This window comes from Netta rufina (assembly GCF_964035555.1).
Source record: "Netta rufina genome assembly, chromosome: 3".
Classification (NCBI taxonomy): Eukaryota; Metazoa; Chordata; class Aves; order Anseriformes; family Anatidae; genus Netta; species Netta rufina.
The window spans coordinates 34,238,062-34,253,704 of NC_140125.1; the positions used below are offsets into that span (position 1 = coordinate 34,238,062).

Here is a 15,643-nt window from a genome sequence, read left to right on the forward strand (position 1 = left end):
CCATCCTTCTTGGTATTTTTTTTGTGGAACAGCTCTACATAAACTATGAAATTCTCTCAGTGGCTTGTTTTAACTAGGGCATTGCATTTTCTGAAACTTCTGCCTACACATATGTGTGTGTATATTAGGGTTGAACTCTGGTAACTTTCCCTAAATGGAGGTTTTGAGAAAGTGGAAGGTAAGGGAGGAATGTTATGGCTATGCTGTGATTAAACAAGGTATAGCCAGCAGCATGAGGTGGGTAGAAAGAGAATAAACAGAAGACTAATAGGCAGAAGAGAAATATTTCAGTAACCGAAGAATCACAACACAGCTTATTTGAAGGGACTGTGGAATTAAATTCACTCTGGTTACTCATGGAAACTGACATTTGCGTGTGTTGCTCCTGAGGTTGTACATAATCAAATACAAATAAGGGGATGGGAATACAAATAGGGGAATGGGGTGCTGTTTAAATGTCAGGGACTTTTTTTTTCCTCACATGCAAAGCATTTTCATATGTGTGCAGAGCATCTGCTCCCCTTCAAGAGGCTGGGGGGGATTTTTCAGGGACATTTAAAAATGTTTAAGCAAAATTTTGGTGCAGTCAGCATCAGGTTCAAACAACAGTGTAGCTTTTTTGATTATAAAAGCCATGCAATCTCAGTAAAGCATAGTTTTCCTCTCTCCCATTTAAGAACATTTGCTATGCCTTCAAATAGCAGTATGCCTATTCACAACAGCCTTTTAAAGTTTGTATTTGATTCCAGTGGGACTTGGAAACAAGAGGCTGAACTCCAAATATAAATTAAGTGCTTTAGCTGGGTTGACACTAATGCAGTTACCTCTGTAGACTCCAGCAGCACGTTTACTTTGCTTTTGCTTCATAAAGTAAGGTGACAAATCCTGGGAAAAAATAAATTTAACCAATAATATAGTTTATTTAGCAATTATAAAGAACTATGAAGTTCTTTTGAAATCCTTGGAAATAAAATAAATGTATAAATGTAAACTACTTATTGAAATGTACTAGAGCAGCAGCCGTTTTAACAATACTCTTTTGTGTGTGTCCATACACAGGGTGCATGATTGAGGAGGCCAGTAAATCAGCATCCCCCCTCTCCAAAAAAAAAAAAAAAAAAGTACTGTATTTTTCTGTTTGGACTCAAAAGTTTTTGTGGCTCTGAGCTCACCAATAATTGAATGTCTGCATGGCAGGCAAGGGCTGCCGGTCCTTTTACAGGAATTAATTTAAATGTTACATTCAACCCCCAAAAATGGATGGACATTTATCTATGCTCTGAAATATGGAGGCCAAGACTGATAAACAGCAGTGTGGGGAAAAATGTTGGAAAAGAAGATTGGTGATCTGGCAAACTGAATTAAAATCAGTTCAAAATGTGTTATAGCTGGGGAAAAACACAGACTGAGACAAATGCTTCTCAACTGCTGTGATGAAAGAGAATTGGCTCCAAATCCAAAGATTTCTCAAGAAGAAAGACAGAAGAGACTTTCCAGAAAATTCTGTAGGGGAAAACCTCTATGACGTGTTTCAAAATTGTAACTTAGCTGGGTAATATAGACAGGTTGAACCCACACAATTAAACATTAAAAGTCCCTTAGCCAGGCTAACACCAGAGTTGTTGTGATACTACTTGGATACAAAGAACTAGTTCTGACTGTTTTAAGTAGCTAAGTCTGGTTTTACTCACAGGAGATGTGAAAGTGCTCTTGTCTGATGTCAGTGCTGTCGCCCACGCCAGAAAGAATGAACAAACCTAGACAAAAAAGTACTGTAAGAAGGCCCTTTTGCATGCAGTCAGATTTCTGAATCAGTGACATCCTTATTTCTGTGAACACATTTTTGCCCATTCTGAAAATTTAAAGAAGAAAAATCATGCAGTGCTGAGAGATGACTTTTAATGGTGATTCAGCATGCAGAGAGGGTTGTGTTCATTTATAACTTAATTCCATGACGTTATGTCCTTTATCACTGTTTACAGTTTGTTGACTTCCTTAGTGCTTTTCTGCTGCTTCCCTTCAGGAAATTGGATGTTAAATGAATATACTTAGTGAGGCAATATTCATTTAATTTTTATTTTCTATTCTTCCTGGAAATGGTATGTTACCATTTCAGAGTGTTACACCTAACATTTGGTTTCTTATGTAAATGAGTCGCGTACCGTGGGAAGGGGAAATTGTATGTCCATCTCAAGAATTTATCTAATGTTTTTCAACTGAAGACTTGTAATTCTATCATAGGACAGGGTAAAGTCTGCTGTCTTAATTTTAGAAGGAGCCTATGAAATGCATAATTTCTTCTGAAGGGGATTGGGTGGTTGAGACTTCTTTAAAGAGTCCTCTTGATAAGGCAACCAGTTGTTTTATTTCTGAAATTCTGAAGTGTCAATGACAATAATGTGTGCTTATCTGTGCCCACCTGAACTGTAACGTATAGTCGTAAGTTTGCATGGGAAGGTGCTGAATTCACTGTCTGAGCGTGCAGCTCCTGCAGTATTCCCTGCAGTAGCCTCCATCAGGGAAGATTGAGGTGGACAATAAGGTTGTTGCTCCTTCATTACAGCTGAGATGAATGTTGTGTAGAACGGCTTTCTGTCCTAGACATTAAGATGATTATCTGCTCCTTAATGTAGTTTGGGGGCTTTTGTTCCCATATCCCTCAAGTGAATACCCATTGGGCCCGGATACCTAAATGTATTGATATCTTGAATGGCAGTCCTCATGCTGGGTTGCTTACTGTTGATGTCTCCAGTCCCAAATGTGAAGCACAGTTGTGAACTTTGAAGCCTGAAGCTCTTGAGGAACTTGAAGTTCTGTTTCAGAAATGCTTCACTCTGAAGAAGACCAGCCTTCCGAGTGTCAGTCTCTTAATTCCCACATAGGCCTGCAGCTAGAAGCATTCATCTGCCTGCCTGTCCTTAGCAGGGCAGTCATCTAAGCCTTGTTAAAACTATTCCACTGTATTGAAGTTCTTAAGGAACACTTTGGCGTAGTCATGGTGGGGTTTGGAGCCACAGCTGTAATGAAGGTCCTCCAGTTCCTCAAAGAAAAGTGTCTAAGCCCTAAAAGGATTTCAGCTAAATACAGTCTTTTGTCCTTAGCACATACTGTTTAATGGGTTGGGCACGTTCCTGTTCAGCATGCTGGTTAGGTTGCTTACCTCTGAGATTAACTTCTCTCATCTCTTGTACACAACGCCTAGGACTGATCAGAGGCATGACTCAAGGCTAAAACTTAAGCTTTTTAGCATTACATTCCTTTGCAAATCTAGTCTGTGTAATACCTTTAAAACTAATAAACATAAACCAATAAATTTAATCAAACAAAATTGAGGCCATCCTGTCAGACATCTCAAACCACATTGCTGTCTGTTAATTTACTTGCATTGGTATGTTTTTCTGGAACATCTTAAACTATGTAAAGGGAAATGATAGATATATTTTTCACTATAAACTATTGATCAGAGATGGGTTTTTGTTTTGTTTTTGTTTAACATCATTTTAAACATAGAAAATGGATGTAAGCCAAGTTATGTTGTTTCCTGCCTGAGGATTGCATGTAGGGAGTCACTGCAGGGGGAAAAGAGATAAGGAAGAAAAAAGGTGATTCATTATACCTGCTGACAGAAATCAGATTTCCAATCCATGCATGAATCATTTGTTATGCACCGGGATAGAAGAAAAATTATTCTAATTGCTGTGAATTCCTCTGACTCCTCTGAAAAGGCAATGTCAGTGAGAGGATTTGACAACAAAGGGCTCCTGGATGGGAACATGTAAATATAGCTATGAATGTTCTTCAAAACTATCTCAGCACTTGTGCCTACATGTGCTCCTTTGATGTCTAAGTGACAGCCATCTACGGTAAAGAAAACACAGTGTACCTGTGTTGTAGACATCAGAGTTTATCAGACTCTGCTGAAGTTGATGAAGAAAGTCTGCTTGAATGAGGCAAGTTTTGCTGTAGCAAATCATTTTAAGCAATGCATTGTGTACCTTTACATCTATCTTAAACCAAGGTTAAGAGAACTGAAGAATGGTTTATTTGCCTCTCCTACAATTGACCAAAAATTATTGCTGGGGCCAGAAATCATAGACTCACAGAATGGGTGGGGTTGGAAGGGACCTCTGAAGATCACCCAGTCCCACCCCCCTGACAAACAGGATCACGTAGTGCATGTTGCACAGGATGGCACCCAAGCAGGTTTTGAGTATCTCCAGAGAGGGAGACTCTGTAACCTCTCTGGGCACCCTGTCCCAATGCTCTGTCACCCTCACAGTAGGGAAGTGCCCCCTCATGTTAAGCCAGAACCTCCTGTGCTTCAGTTTGTGCCTGTTGCTGGGCACAGCTGAAACAAGTCCAGCTCCATTCTCTTGCCACGTTCTCCTCAGATATTTATATACATTAATGAGGTCTCTCCTCAGCCTTCTCCTTTCTGGGTGAAACAGACCCAGTTCTTTCAGCCTGTCCTTGTACAACAGGTGCTCCAGTCCTCTAACTCATCTTTGTAGGCTTCCTCTGGACTCATTACAGTAGTTCTGTGTCCCTCTTGTACTGGGGAGCCCAGAACTGGTCACATACTCCATATCTATATGGACACAATATCTATATAAGTGTGTAACAGCAATGGTGACAAGATGACAATAAGAGCGGGGCAGGGGGGAAAGGAGCTGTGGAGGCCACTGTTCATTTACCACCATAATAGATAGCCAGATCGTGTTTTGCTTTTTTGAATAGGCACATTGGTTTTCATAAAGGCAATAGAACTGAATATTTGAAAAGTGACAAAATATCATAAGTTCATCTGTAATGACCAATTAAATACTTGTAAGATCATACAAATATAAAATAGAGTTACAGAAATAAAGTAGAAGGAATGGTGGAATTAATTACATGTCTGTAATATGTAGCATATATATATCAATGTGTAGCTATCAAAAAAAAAAAAAAAAACAACACAGCTTGAAACACTCATTTCTTGCTCAAAGAGTGTGGCTGAGCAGGTGTGTGCAAGTACACCTCACCTCATGCAGAACTGGGAGAAGTACTGTTAGCTCTCCTAGAGAGTGGTGGATCTTGGATGAAATAAAGCTGGGTCATCTTATTTTTAGTTTCATTGCCATATCTGATTACTGGCAGTGCCTGAGAAAAGAGAATCAGGTATGAAGTATGTAATGTAATGCAACAACATTTCTGATGAGCACAGATGCACTGCCATACATAAAGGCAGATGTAAATAGAAATCGAAAATGAAGTTACCCAACAGCTGTGCCTTGTGTTTTTGAATCCATGCATTTTCCAGACTTTGGCTTGTGCAAAAAAACTTTGGCTGTTAAATAGACTAAAGCTCATATTCTGCCTGGTTTTTAGATAGGCTCAGTTCAGCCTTGCTAACATCACGTAGGGGAATGGTCCACATCGTGGGGATAACATCCTTTTCCAACCTGTCAGAAGAGGATTCAGGATGTCTGTGTCCCTTTGACTATCACGCAGGCTGGGGCTGAGTATGAAGGATCAATATTGCACTGTTGGGGGAGAGAAATAAGTTATACCAACATGAGCGTTTCAGTAAAGATGTATTAAGTAATCCTGCTTCACTCCTCAGCATTGATCAGAGCTCAGCTGCAACTGTGTCTAGTTTTGGACAGCTGATTTGAAGGAAGACAAGAACCAACTGAGGGAAATTAAAAGCAAAGCAAGAAAGAATGGCAAACTGCAAAATATGGCTTGTTAGACTGAAAAATGTGAGATGGTTTTGGTTTGGAGAAAATGAGACTGAGGGGGGACTCACAGTAGCAGTCTTCAAGTATGGTAAAGATCGATTTACAGAGGAATAAGGTTTTCTCAGAGTTCACCATAGATAAGACCGGGCATAATATATTTGGATTGCAACAGGGGAAATGTGGGTTAGGTATTAGGAATACTTCTTTATAATAAGAAGAGAGACCAAAGCGCAGGAATGTGTTCCTTAGAGAGACTGTGGAATTTGTGTAATAGAAGGGTTTTAAGAATAGAATGGACAGAATTTTTGTGTAGTGCTGTTTTTTTTAACCTGTGAAAAGAAGGGAGAAGAGGTAGGAGAGGTTACAGGATCTGTCAGTCTCTTTTGGTCCTTTCTGTGCCTGGTAAGGGGTGTATTCCTCTCAATGTGCAATCAGAAATTTAGGGAAAATCTGCCTCTAGTCTGTATGTGGATCTAGTGTCTTTATCTCTTTTTTTTTTTTCCTGTTGTGTTTTTTTTTTTTTTTTAATTTAAGTATAGGTATCTCCCAGAGTTTGGAATACCCAAGGTGTATGGTAGCTATGTTTCAGCTTGTTCGGATCTTGCAAAACTTATTTGGTTGTTGTAAACTGATGATTAGGTGATGGTAAAAAAAAAAAAAAAAAAAAAAAAAAAAAAAAAAAAAGAACATCCTTACATATTTCAAGTAAATAAATAAATATAAAAAGATCATTCAACAATAGTTCTGAAAGCTTATCTATTTTACTGACGTGGTTGATTTTTATACTATGTCAGCTTTCCTTTTGGCTGAACAAGCATATCTAGTAGTAAGGACTAAACCAGGTGTAGTGGTAAAATAACTGGGAGACACGTGTTTTAGGAAATAAGTAATTTCCTCTCCTTTCTTTCCTTTTATCCTGTCAGCATTTAATTAAGAAAACAAGAGAGGGGAGGGTAAGGGAGTTGGTCATCTGAGAATTCAAAACACTGAATCGATTTGCCATGTGAAAACTTACTGGCTTTGATATAAGAAGATAGATTTGCGTTCCAAGATTCTCATGTATCATGGCTATTGTTTGAAAACATATGAAACAGTATTAGATTAAACCCATCATAAATTGTTGTCTTTGGGAATAGATGAGTGCAATTTTATTTATTTATTTTTAGATAGAATCTTCAGGCTTTATGAGATGCTGTGTAAATACACATAAAAACATACTGGCTCCAGTACAGAAGAAGGTTGACACACTGAGTTTGTGTCATTTTTGGAGTTATTAATGGAAAGCCTCCAGTTTACTTAATTGTTTCCTCAGGAGATTTTTCATGGGGATATTTGTCGTAACTGAAGGTATGTTAAAGCAAATAAACACCAAAACCCTCCATAATACTAAAAGTAGTTGGAAGAAATTTTTTTGCAAGGATTCTAGGAGAGTTATGTGTAAGCTCCGCCAGACAACTCTGCAATAAAAACTACTGCTTGTGATTTTTATTGTGACTAAATGCATCCCTTTGATTAGGTCACTATGAAGCAGGAGAACATTATACCCACAATAACATATTTTTTTCAACACATTAAAATATTTTCTTCTTTTTGCCCCACTTGACCTGTGAGACAGGACAGTATAGTCATCTTTTTAACAGAATAACAGTTCTGCTTTCACTCGTGCTGCTAGCCCATTGTCTTCCCTCAAAACAGGGACATGCCACAAATCTTCTGAGATCCACTACAGCTATTGAATACTGTCTAGTTCAATCTTTGCAGAATGCTGGAGCTGTGAGGGCAGCCATAAAACTGAGAAAAAAATGTGTTTATAGAAATTCCTCTAGAAAGAAGCTATGACTGAGCAGCCTTGCAAACAAAGGCACCCAGGAGATTCATAAGGAAACCTTCCCCTTGTATAACTCTTCCCAGGACTGGTTGCATGAGCCACTGTGGCCACCTGGACCTAAAACCTTCCAGCTGCCTCTCTTAACCCATTCACCTTTCATGCTGATGCAGAAAAAATTAGTTTGTCGTGATGGGCGGTAGGGATGGAAGGGATTCTATGAAGAAATCGTCTTGCTTATATTTTCCACTTCTCCTGCAGTTGTTGTTGTTGTTGTTAGATCATAAATTTAACTCAGCAGGAGCTTGCCATGCTTGTAATATTATATCATACTTGCAGAGATGGAAAGCAAATCATATAAAGGTGGTGCCAATTTTCAGCTAAACTCTCATCATTTTATCCAGGCATCTTTCTTTTTCAGTTGAGCCCAGAGAGTTTCACAGGTTTTGGAAATTACGGGTACATTCTTCCATTGATCTCCTTGGACAGATGTATCTAAGGGTCTTTAGGCGTGAGTGAACCTAGACCAGGAGGCAGGATGATGGTGCAGTTGGCTGATCCCTCCCATTACAAGTTTGCTGCCTGCTTCAGGGACGAAGATGAGCTACTACAAGTCAACCTGATTGTCCCATCTTTAGTAAGCCAACAATCTGAATTTATCTCCAGTTAGTTATGCTTTTTTTTTTTTTTTTTTTTTCCCCAGTAGCTTTTCTGTTGGCTTGGTATTTATGTCTTCTACTTGTGTTTTCTTTCATTATGCTCATTTATTTATCTGCTCTCACATTTGTGTTTTGTCAAAGTCTGGTGTTATACTTAAGAGCATAGTGAGGTGTTTCATTTCCACACATTTAAGATTGGTTTTGAAGATTTTATGATACATTTCTGTCTCTTTATATAAAAATAATGATTTCAGGTATGTTGTGGTGCTGTAGCACCATCATTTTTCTCCAGAAATGAATCTGAGATAATCTATGTTGCAGATCTGTTCATGTCAATGTCACAGTGGCATCATCAGTAAAGCTTCTGGAGTTTAAAGATGAAAATAACCTGTATGCAACCTTAAAATTGTGGTGTCCTTCTTTCTATAAACTAGCCCAAGTGCAAAAGAGGCTGAGGCTATGGCAGTAAAGGGCATTTTCTATGGGCTTTCAACGTTCACACTGCCAAACAATGTAAGAAGTATGGAAAGATATAGTTTCATGTTTGGATTAAATCTTTGCCTCTTTATAGAAGATAAAACACACACATGCATGTGCATACATACACAAAACAAATACAAACAAACAAAACAAAAATAAATAAAAAACCCCACAGAAGTCAAGGAGATGATTCAAGGAAGTCCAAGATGCTAACCTTGCAGACTTCCTGCCGAGTGCTTCCTTTCAGGAGAAATGTCCACAGTTTCTTTTTGACTGAAATCTGCATGTGTTATGCTCACTGTGAAGGTCTCTGAGCCTTGTGCTAGGTGAGGATAGGCCTGTCTCCTGAGGTATGGCTACAGAGAACTATGAAGACAGCCTCTGTGCCTTGGATCGCCGAAGTCCTTCTCATACACTGATCAACTTTCAGCTCAGATTCCTTCTGAAATGTCTTCAGAAGAATTGAGGAAGTTAAAAGCAGCAACCTGCTAGGCAAGGAAAAATTTACATTTACATTTGTTTTTTGTAAATCTGAAAAAAAAAAAAAAAAGAAAAAAAAGGCAGATCTAATGTCAAAAGAACCTGGCTCTTTGTTACTGATATATAGCAAGAATATCCATGAGAATTGAACTGCTTCTCTAGCAAGGGCATCACTGGATGATGATTCAAATGTTTGTAGGGGCTAGGCTCTGCATCACATGGTTTTCAGGCTTCTTGCTGCCCTAAAAACCTGCATTTAAATACTGTTTCATGGATACTCTTTACCTCTGTAGATACAGGCCAGTGTTTTCAAAGGAGCAGTTCAACTACTACTCCTATATTCTTTCTCCCAAACTTATATGCAGACATCTATTCATGAAAAATGGGTGAGAGGCAAATTTACAGTTTCCATTCAGTCTCACATTACAGCATATCTTCTAGCAAAAACTTAGGCTACAGAATTTTTCTGATAAAATGTGAACTATGTAATGAGAATTCTTTTTTTAAAAAGAGTTTCTTGTTATTAGCATCATGCCTAGATTCTCCTACGGCTTTAGACTCAACAACATAATACAAAGTATTATGAAGGAGAGTTAAGTCACGGTATAATTCCAGTTATACTGGCAAAGCCAATTTTTTAGCTAGGCTGGAAAACTTGTGTGGGTCCCCCAATACAGTAGTTTTTACAGTGTAGGCAGGAATGACTTTTGACTCAACTAACCATGTTTTTTTAATTACATCACATCCTAAAGGAAAAATGTTACTAAAACATCTGAAGTATAAAAGAGAAAATGGATTGGGCTTTTCTAGGAAAACAATATATCTAGATACATACAGATACCATATATGTGTGTATGTATATGTATATATATATAAAGATGCAAATAACATACAAGCATGGTAGTATTGCTCGTGAAGCTCTGTTTGACAAAGGGAAAGCTTAGAAATTCTAGCCTCAGCAATTCACAGGGCACTAGATCTCTGTTCATTGGGAAACGTGGTAATAACTTTTATAAGAAATGCTTGGCATCCAAGATTCTGGGGTCTCTAATGAACTGAAATCACAATATTAGCCTTTAATTGAAGTATTTATTTATCTATGTGTCAGTGTTTTGCTGCTTTGAAGTATTATTAGGGAGAATAAGGTGGGAGCATCTGTCATACAGCTGCTGTTGAAATAGAGCGATGCCTTTACTGTAGACAAAACAGTTGGCACAATTGTTTTAATTTGTTTATGAAGAGCTAGAAATAAGAGGCTTCATATTCTTTTGAAGTGGGAAGTTCATCTGTATTTCTTGAGATTTAAAAAAAATATGTGTCTGGAGGGTATTCTGCAGCTAGGTTGGACGGCGGCTCTCCAGCAACTTTTTATTTCTATGACAGGAGGAGGAAGGAGATTCTTCTCTTTCTGTGCGTCATTTCTTGGGACTTTTAGGTTTGTTATGAAAGTATTTATGGACAGTTTTCACAGAGATGCTGTAATATATTTACAAGAACTTGCTAAAGTTATTAGTAAGTGTGCAGAGGGCAAAATGTTTTCTATTTAAATACTTGCAAATAGCATCTGTTCTTTCCCCTTAATTTTACTAATTAGTAGTTTTAATCTTTTTTTGGCTTCAGCTGTTAGATGTCTGTTAGGATTAAATACATCTGGTTTAAAATCAAATTCTATAACAAGTAGTAGTTCTTCTAATGAGCTTAATCGAAAATTAGTGCCTGCTCAGTCCTCATTACATTGAAGGTTTTTAAGTGACTGTAAGGAAGTATATTAATATATGTGTGTGTATATATATATGTATAGCTTTTTTCAACTTTGAGCTCAGAACTAGTATTTTCGGCTATTGATACTTCCTCACCCTTTTCTCTGCCTGAGCTATTTATTACTTAAACAAAGGCTGACAGCAAAGCTCAGTCTATAATATGTAAATCCTTGTGGAGAAACGGTGCCAAAAAACTGTGAAAAAATGGGTCCAGGCAGCTGCGTCACAAGGTTTGACCACTTTGGGCTGGGGTGCCAGGAGATTTGAGACAGATGTTTTCAGACATGCCGCATGCCTAAAACATTTCCAGGGGTCGAGCTACAAATAGTGACTTAATAAGTGCAGAAACAGGAAAAGTATGCAGGAGGACACAAGAGTTTATTCACCCCTAGGTGCACAGCCAGCCTCTTTACATTACATCTGCCTGTCAGGGTTGGCTATTTAAGCTGTCATGCCCTTGGTATTGCTCTTTGTCTGACTGTGAATAAAGTGCAGCATTGTGATTACTAATCCCACTCCAGTGACTTGACTTTAAATGTGGTTTTGGAGCGTATCCCGGAGCTCTGTTTGCTAAGCTTCCTACTCCTGTTTCAGAGACACCACTGGAGATCTATGAGAGAGAGCACTGCAGACTGCCCTCCTCCTGGAGACCTGTCGCCTTTTTTCCCCCCCCGCCTTTTTTTTTTTTTTTTTTTCAAAACTTTTTGAAGGAAATCAATGGATACCAAAGTGTTCTGTTTATTTTTCTTTTTTTCTTTGCCTCCGCTGACAGTGGGAAATCACACTGGTCGCATCAAGGTGGTCTTTACACCCAGCATCTGCAAAGTGACTTGCACCAAGGGCAACTGTCAGAACAACTGTGAGAAGGGAAATACCACCACCCTCATCAGTGAGAATGGCCATGCTGCTGACACTCTGACAGCCACTAACTTCCGAGTAGGTAAGTACCCTGAAACTGTATTTGTCCTTAGCTGTCCTCTCTTGACTAACAGAGGGAGGAGATATTTTCTTATTAATACCAGTTGTGCATCTGCTGCTCTTTGTTTGGAGGGCTGTGCTGAGAAGGAACCATTGTATGTTAGACAAGCTTTCTGGTATCCTTCTGAAATTATCCCAAAAGTTCCTTTTGTGTTACAGAAAGAAAAAAAAAAAAAAATTCATTTGAGTTTTCAGCTGCAGGGCTACAGTTTGCTAAGCTGACGCTTTTGGTAAAATCAGTCCCTCAGAGGTTGTGTTGCTAAATAGAGGAAATGTCAGACTCCACAAAAAGTTCTGTGTTTCCTCCTCTTGTTTGTTGAATAGGTATCAAATGCACATAAAAACTTAGCTAACGCAATGAATGTGTTCAAAAAATTGTTCAAGAGTTCCTTAAGACTGCAGAAAAAATAAAAAAGAAGGTTATAATTTCTTCTTTACTGCTGGGAATAAGTCAGATTTCATATTTGCCATTTTTAAAAATTAAGCAAATATTAGGTCCAATTATTGAAGCTAGTAATTTCTCTGTTAGTGTCTAGTCTTTCTGTTTGCTCTATAAAGACTACCAACAGTATGCCAGTCTAAACCCTGTAACTGTTTGAGTGTACTAAAACAAACCCTGAAAGCTGGGTAGATGGATTAGCATATTTTAACTGTACAATTTACGATGTTCATAGGAATTTGTGTGCAAATATTAGTCTGGTAAGCTAAATGAAATTCAGATATATGGATGCATACTTAGACACTTTATTCTTAACTGCTTGTGAAAATAATTTTATCATAATCATGAAAATATCGTAAAATATCTGCAGAAAAAATAACTTTAAAAATTAATTATTTTGCCAATATGTACTCAAAGAATGCCAGATATGAACATTGTAATTTTAGTCTCCTTCTAGTATAAACATAATGTCAGGCAGTGCTGATGCTGGCCAATACTTCCCTTTTTAAAGTGCACTATATTTCAGGCTCTGAGGGGGAAAAAAGCTATTCCAAATTATTATTCTTTTCATCCAGACAGACAATACAAAGAGCAGTTCCCTTTCTTAAGACTCCTACTAGACTAGACTGGGGATGAAAGCTCCTGAAATGAATAACACATTCCTTGATAACATCCATATTTGTAATATATAAATGTTTTGGAGTAAAAATAGTAATAAAAAAAAAATCAAAAGGGCAATAGAGCACATTTTATTTATGCTTGTTTTGATGCATTAAAGAAGAAAAGTGTTTTTTTACAAAGGAATGGTAAATGAAATACTTTAAACTTGTGTTTACTGTTAATACAGTTGTTTTATTTTTTAACCAGTGTTTTGGCAAGAACTCCAGTTGAGTAAGTTTTTGGTTTAATTTTTCAGACTTCTGTGAAAGGATAGATAGGGTTATTTCCCCTTCTTTTCTTCCTTCCCCTCGCTTCATATGACCTAATTTCTTACTGAAATTATGAAATGTTGAGAACGGGCGGTCATGTAATTTGTCTGCTATGTAAATCTGTGTTGTAACACGACCTTCCCTCAAATACAAACTTGGAGAGTGGAAATTGACCTGTAAAGGCACGTTCCACACCTTCCTTCCTGGCCTCAGGCCATGCAGGTTGTGATTCACTGTGTACAATAGCCTGCTAGAAGTATTCAACAAAAGCAGTTCGTAATAGTGTTTGATGGAAAGTTAAGGGAGCATTATGTTTAAAAATGTGTCAAAACAAGTCATGACACATCTAGTGGCATTTTTAATCTGTCTGTATCTATCTTTCATGTAGTCTTTAAAAGACTAGAAGTATTCACCACATCTCTGAACATCATGATTTTAACAGAAAATAAATAAGAAAGAGACCTGAACTGTGACTCCAAAGCTCTTCAGTTAAAAATGCTGAGTGAACTGAACTTCTTAATATTAGAAGAGGAGAGATCCCTCTCCTCTAGGTCAAGTTCTGTCATTGGAAACAGATTTTCAGAAGCTTTTGAATCAGGGTTTAAAATGTCAATTATTGAAATTATTTTAATGTCCTTTCTTCTCCTTTCTTTTAACTAGTATCTCATTAGCTCAGACCTGTCCTGATCAAGATGTCTTGTGATACATAAAGCAGAAGTAATTTGGGTCTTATGAGATCATTTATTTTTATTATATTTTTTAATATCTGTGTTATGCTTTGCTTGTGCTTTTTGCTTTCAAGACCCAGTTCTAAACTTGTTTACTTACTGTTTAACCAAAATGAATGGAAATTCTTCTTCTGAGCTTTTGACATTTTAAAAGTGCAACCATGAAAACAGAAGGTTGTGTCAGAAAATGCATACTTAAAGCAGTGAGCAGCACGGTTTCAGTAGTTCTTTTAAAGTATTTCTTCTTCCTGAACTCAGAAAAGATAAGTTCACATGCCCTATTTGGAAAACTAACTCCTATTACTAATAATAGACATCTCCTTTGAATGGGAAATAAGGAAACAGCTTTAGATAGTTATATTGTTGTTAGGTCAAAATGCATTTCCTTACCAGGAGCAGCTCTCTAGCACAAAAGATTTAATTCAGATTCTCTGATGACAGATTGCAGTTAGCTGTCATTTTGCTTGGTTCTTAAAATTCATTATTTCTAATAGTGAACAGAGTAAAAATTCATGTTTAGCTTTTAAACTTTCTACTGAACTTATTTTTTTTATATATATATATTTTTGAAGAGAATAAGCTGCAATGCCTGCACTAAAGCTCCTGAAGTTTTTCCATGGGTTGTTTCAGATTCTTAATGCTTGCTCAGTTGGTCATTTCAGCTGAAACGTGGTACCAGTGAAGCCAGGGCAAGGAACAAATCCTGTTTCCTGAAAATTTTACTAGATATGGATAAACCATTAAAAATAAAAACCCACAAGAAGAAACAGATTGGGGAAAATGTAGCTTTTCAGGTAGTTGAGATTTTGCCTGTTTTCATAAATAGCTCTAGCATTTCAATTGAAGGTGATGAAAACTTGGTATTTAAAAAGGAAGGATCTCCTTGATTGCCAGTATGCTTCAGTGAAACAGTTTTTTCTTTTATAGTTTCATTTTGTGAATGGGCTATGTTGCACAGTTAAACTAACCAACCTCCCATATTTCATTGGCTTGGAGAATGAAAGCATTTAATCTGACTGGAAACTTCTGCTGAATAGATGATCCTCGTTATTCTATTGGATTGGTGCATGTGAAGGTTGTATGGTATTTCAGTTCCGATATATCTACGGAGGCTTGTAAAACAGGGTCGGTATATGTGCATAGGAAAGGATGCATATAGAATAACATATGAGCTTCCTGTCTCATTCACTCTTGAAGTTACTCAGTGACGTGTCCTGTTTCTCCTCAAAATGATTCCACATTCCAAAATACCCTATTTTTGAAATGAATTTTCTCTCTGTAGGGAGTGGGAGGACAGTGACTAATTTCTAGCTGTAAAATGAAGCAGTAAGAAATTAGGAAATGCCCAAGCTAATGTTCTTCATACGCTTTAATTTTTGCCGTATTGTGCATATGTATTTAATTATAGGTTTACGTACTATTTTTTTTCCACAGTATCCTTACCTCTTTCACTGCATAGGAATGACAGAACTTAGTAAGGGAAGCAGTCATTTAATACTCTACGTTTTTATTCACTGTTCATTTGCAGCTCTGTGTCTCATTTCAAACAGTTCATTTAAGTTGTTATGAATGGGAAGTTAAAAAAGAATTACATATTATATTCAGTGGAAGTGCGTATATTTCTGCAGAAATTTTGTGTCTG

General features: G+C 37.4%; 1 protein-coding gene across 1 annotated transcript in view; it reads left to right on the forward strand.

Annotated features, from left to right (window-relative positions):
* The window catches only part of LTBP1 (latent transforming growth factor beta binding protein 1), a gene marked incomplete at both ends in the record, with an annotated part of 200,785 nt that overhangs the window by 57,478 nt on the left and 127,664 nt on the right, over positions 1-15,643 (forward strand). Inside the window, one exon of the mRNA XM_084283576.1 lies at positions 11,700-11,867. Within this exon, the coding sequence (XP_084139702.1) occupies positions 11,700-11,867 (168 nt within the window). The remainder of the gene's footprint in view (positions 1-11,699; positions 11,868-15,643) is intronic.